At 40.9% G+C, this 4,661-nt stretch overlaps 1 protein-coding gene across 1 annotated transcript; it reads right to left on the bottom strand.

Annotated features, from left to right (window-relative positions):
• Positions 1 to 553: 553 nt before the first annotated feature.
• LOC116210229 (myb-related protein 308-like) lies at positions 554 to 2,075 on the bottom strand. The gene is made up of 3 exons (XM_031544078.1): positions 1,772 to 2,075; positions 1,522 to 1,651; positions 554 to 1,344 (listed from the first exon to the last, which is right to left on the bottom strand). Exons 1-3 carry the CDS (start codon positions 1,914 to 1,916, stop codon positions 711 to 713), a joined length of 909 nt encoding a protein of 302 aa, XP_031399938.1. The 5' UTR covers positions 1,917 to 2,075; the 3' UTR covers positions 554 to 710.
• Positions 2,076 to 4,661: the final 2,586 nt, after the last annotated feature.

The raw sequence follows: 4,661 nt of genomic DNA, 5'->3' as shown, positions 1-4,661 counted from the left end.
TTGGTACAGGAAAATAGACCAAACATTTGGAGCTTTCATTGAAGTCCCTAATAGTGACAATTGACATGAGCAAATCCTGCATGCTTCATAAAAATTCTGTACCCTTTTTTTGTTTTTCTTCTTGGTTTTTGAGATAAAGATTCTGTACCCAAATTATAAACTATGACAGATGAGAGAAAGGGCAATAGTACAGTGAAACATGTACCCGCAAGTTAACTTTAGAAATTTCAAATTCAATTCTTGTAATATCTGTACTTTTTTATTAAGTTTTCAGCTAAATGAACGCAAAAGTTCCAAAACAATGAGAAAAGTTAAACTTAAGTCCTAAATGAACCGATTTAACGACGTTAACTTTTACTTACAGTTTGGAACCGAAAATGTCTAATGGACTAAATGTTTAGGAATAGTTGCCCAAACCGATACATTTAGAACTTATATTTAATTTTGTGCGTAATTTTAGGATTTATGCATTTATTAGTCCTAATTTTTTTATTTTCTTTATTAGAGTGATGATCTTTCTCGTAATGAAAAAAAAGAAAAAGAAAAAGAAAAAGAAAAAGAAAACTACCACTGATCATTATATTTTCCATCATATAATTAAGAACCACAGAAGATCTAGACTAGTTTCAAATACACGCATGCATAAATACATATATTATTTAAAATTGAAAAATAGCATACTCTTTCCCCTTCTAATTTGTAGATTCTCTTCATATCTTTAGTAGTTCCCTCCACTCATCTTCTAAATCAAGAAAAGAGGCCAACTTCTTCAGCTCCACATCAAGCGTTGGCTCCCTTATAGTAGTATTGCTGCAATTATTGATCTCGTTTTCAAACTTGTTGATCATCATCGCTTGATCATCTCCAGAGAAAAGAGACCCACTGCCGGGCGAAGTAGAGGAAGGAGACAAGTTGAGGATGTCCTCTGGCACGACTTCATTAAGATTCCCGGACAGTGATTCCGAGCCATAAGATTCATCCATCATGAAGCCTAGGTCATCATTGCCAGTGCCTTCTGGGGCGACGGTAGGAGAGAATGTGAATGGCCCTGGCCCTGGCCCCGACCCTGGCCCATACTTCTGCTTCTCACCATCATCAGCTTGATCAGCAAGGCCAATTAAAGCCTCATGACGGGCATTCAGGATACTATGATTATTATCAAAGTTCATGGCATCATCCTCATTGTTGGGAGAAAAATGTTCCTCCAAAGAGTTTGGTGGTACTGATTTCGGGCGAAGTGCGGTCCGTGGATGTTTGTGCGACTTCTTGACGAGGATCGTGTTCCAGTAGTTCTTTATTTCATTGTCCGTTCTCCCGGGAAGCCTCCCAGCTATCAGTGCCCACCTTTTCATGATTTCGGATGCAAGAATTAACGCACACTCGGAACCATTTCCAATTATATATATACAAACGAGTAAATTATCACTCTCGTAAAACCTTTATCTTGTCCATCATCATCTCATCGACTCTTTTAGATGAGCTTAGAATAAACATAGTATTTCACGGAATTGATAAAATTACCTGTTCCCGAGAAGGCAATGTAGCCTTATGATGAGTTCCTCCTCGTCCTCAGAGATGTTACCCCTCTTGATGCCGGGTTTTAGGTAGTTCAGCCATCGAAGCCTGCAGCTCTTTGCACATCTGTTCAACCCTAATTTTACCGCAAGAGCAATACCACCCCATAAGAGTACATTATTTGAAGAGGCATGATGATATATTTACACATACATACATACGTATACATACATGAATATGCATATATAAATTGTACCAGCATTTAGGGCAACAGTTCTCCATTTGCCTTCACCATGGAGGTTGACATAGTTGGTGAGGATCTCATCTTCCTTAGAGGACCAAACCCCTCTGTTCACATTCGTACTCTCCTTTGGGCAGCAATGGCTTCTCCTTCTTCCCATCTTCTTTGGCCTCTCTCTTTCTTTGGGTTTGGAGGTCTCTCTCCAATGGCTGTTTTAGGGGAGGAGGAGTTTTATAGGTAGAGAGTGAGAGAGGGATCTAGCATGCATTAAATGCCCCAATTCGCATATATACCGCCTAGAGAAAGGGATGTGGAGAGGGCCAAGCACCTAATCGGTCCTTTCTTCTGATTCATCCTTTGACAGTTGTTACAAGTTTCTAACCTAGACCCGGTAGCGTGTATATCTAGACTGTCAGCTTGTATGATAGCATCTTTGCGTGATGTCAATGTTGATTTAACTAAGAACCAAGCTCTCTGTGGCTATTACACTCCTAGTCCTTTTACCCAGTTGGGACCCTCCCCTGAATGCATATAATAAACTTCCATTTTTCACCGACGAGGCCAAATTATCATTTGCTCAAGCTAAGCCAACCCAATAAGAGGTAAAAGTCTCCCAATTATCAAATTTTTTAATTCACAAGATTTGAAATTGAGATTTTTATTTAGAGGGCATAAGTGTCGAATCGCTCAAACCAACTCACGTTAGTACCCTTCTTCTCTTTAGTAATCTAGAATTCTCGTTCCCTGCAAACATATCATAACGGCAATACAACAAACGCGAGTCCTCCAATATAATAACAAATCGACTTTCGCTATCCAGTCTTGACACTCCAAAGCCACATCTAATCAACCTTACTACATAACGAGTTCCGAAGTGCCCTAATAATAATATATCCAAGGCAACCCCCTCACTAAGCTTTAGAGTTAGCACATTATAGGCGACCCTCTCCTTAAGCCCAAGAGGCTTACCCCTGGGCGAGACTTTCTGGCCTTTCGCGTACTCAACGCCTGTGAGTCTAAGGGTAAGTTGGTAAATGTTGCCCTGGGAAAAGGCGTTAAAACTCACCAGCAAGACCAGATCCGTATTCCTCAAGATGAGATCGGCAAACTACGCCACGCACTGGTTATGCATCAAGCTTATGCTATTATAACAAATAAGATTTAATTAAATCATCCCGCCCCGTATACAACCAACCTAGACTAGCTAGTTACTGTTGGAGATATGATATTGGGAATATATCACTTCTCTTTTTCTTTTTTCTTTTTTGGGTGAAATTACGGGGCTAGGCCCAAATGCATTAAACGAAAATTGACGGATACATAAACGAAGCATAATGGCCCTTACAATATCTCCAAACATAATTCCCGACATAGTCGTTCGATCTCGTCAAGAATCCCGTATGGTATTTTCGTCCATTGAATGGTTTATGAAGGAATCGAGGTTGACACTGATTTGACTAGTGTTACTTTGCCCGCCATTGAAAGAGTGGAAGCCGACCACCCAGAAAGCCGCACCTTCACCCTCTCAAGAATTCTGTAGTAAGTGTGTCGAGTTACCCTTCCATGCAAGATTGGAACACCCAGATACCTCCCCAAATCATCTGTTACCATGAAAGAACATAGCCCCTAGATGTTCTGCCGCAGCTCACTACCGACATTCTTCGAGAAGAACATCGTTATTTTTGAGTCACTAATCCACTGCCCCGATGCCTCGTAGAAGCATTTCATCACCTCCGTCGCCACTTGTATATGTCCAACAGAAGCTTCAGCGAATAGTAGCAAGTCGTCTGCAAACATCAAGTGGGATACCTCCGGCACATCCCTTCCGACACGAATTGGTCTCCATCACCCCCCGGTAACCTTCTGCGCAATTAGGTGACCCAATCGCTCAATGCATAGGACGAAGATGTACGGAGATAATGGACATCCTTGCCGGATTCCACAGCCCATTGAGAAGGCATCGGTCGCCTCACCATTCCACATGACTTGGAGCGACTGGGTTGTAATACAATCTACGATAACCTCACATAAATTACGTGGGATATCCAAAGCAGAGAGGGTATCCCCAATGAACACCCAAGCTAGACTAGCTTTCTCAAGGTCCGCTTTCATTGCCATAAAGCCTTTGTTCCTTTGCAACAATACGATTATCTCGGATTTGCCTCCTGGGGACAAAACTTGCTTGATTCGGAGCAACCCATGACGGCATGAGGGGCTCCAACCAATTTGCTATTATCTTAGTCACCATCTTATATGAGACGTTACACAGGGTTATTGGACGAACGTGATGAATTACCTCCGGTTGGGTCACCTTCGGGACAAGCATGAGCAGTGTCTCGTTGATCTCCTAAGCAAATCTCTTCGCATCGAAAATGTCGCCAACCTACTCAACGGCTTGGTGATCAATTAGTGACCAATTCGTTTGATAGAAGTATGCGTGAAAGCCATCTGGCCCTAGAGCTTTGAAAGGGAAGAAAATATGAATGATAAGGGTGAGAAAATATTTTATGGGTGATAGAGAGTACCAATAAGTGAAAAATGACTTATTTCATTAAGTTAAAATTTTTTGCTCACTCATTAAGTTATTTTTTACTCAACCATTAAGTAGATATGACCATTATCTTTCATATTTCTCTTTTTCTTATATTCATTTTCCATGTAACTAACTTTTAAATAGTTATTTAATTAAGTCGTAAACAAACGGAACCTAAGCCATTCTCCATTTTTCCACGCTCGGCTACCTGATATAGCCAAATTTTCAACAATTAGATACCTGATTACATAAGTTAGTCCTTGACATTTCATATAGGTCTCTAATTATATCAGTCGAGTCCTTGCCTGTTTAGGTAGGTCCCACACTAGTTGGGTCTCTTACATTTTGTAGAGGTCCTTCCATCCGCGTCCG

This window comes from Punica granatum, chromosome 6 (assembly GCF_007655135.1).
Source record: "Punica granatum isolate Tunisia-2019 chromosome 6, ASM765513v2, whole genome shotgun sequence".
In the NCBI taxonomy this organism is placed as follows: Eukaryota; Viridiplantae; Streptophyta; class Magnoliopsida; order Myrtales; family Lythraceae; genus Punica; species Punica granatum.
Note: the sequence above shows the minus strand (reverse complement) of the source record. Positions and strands in the feature narration are given on the sequence as shown.

Excerpts from the sequence above, each read along its gene's own strand:
- LOC116210229 (XM_031544078.1), bottom strand. The coding sequence starts at position 1,916 with ATGGGAAGAAGGAGAAGCCATTGCTGCCCAAAGGAGAGTACGAATGTG. Across the intron at positions 1,652-1,771 it reads AACTGTTGCCCTAAATGCTG|GGTTGAACAGATGTGCAAAG; the intron begins GTACAATTTATA and ends CGGTAAAATTAG. Across the intron at positions 1,345-1,521 it reads CATTGCCTTCTCGGGAACAG|GTGGGCACTGATAGCTGGGA; the intron begins GTAATTTTATCA and ends AATCATGAAAAG.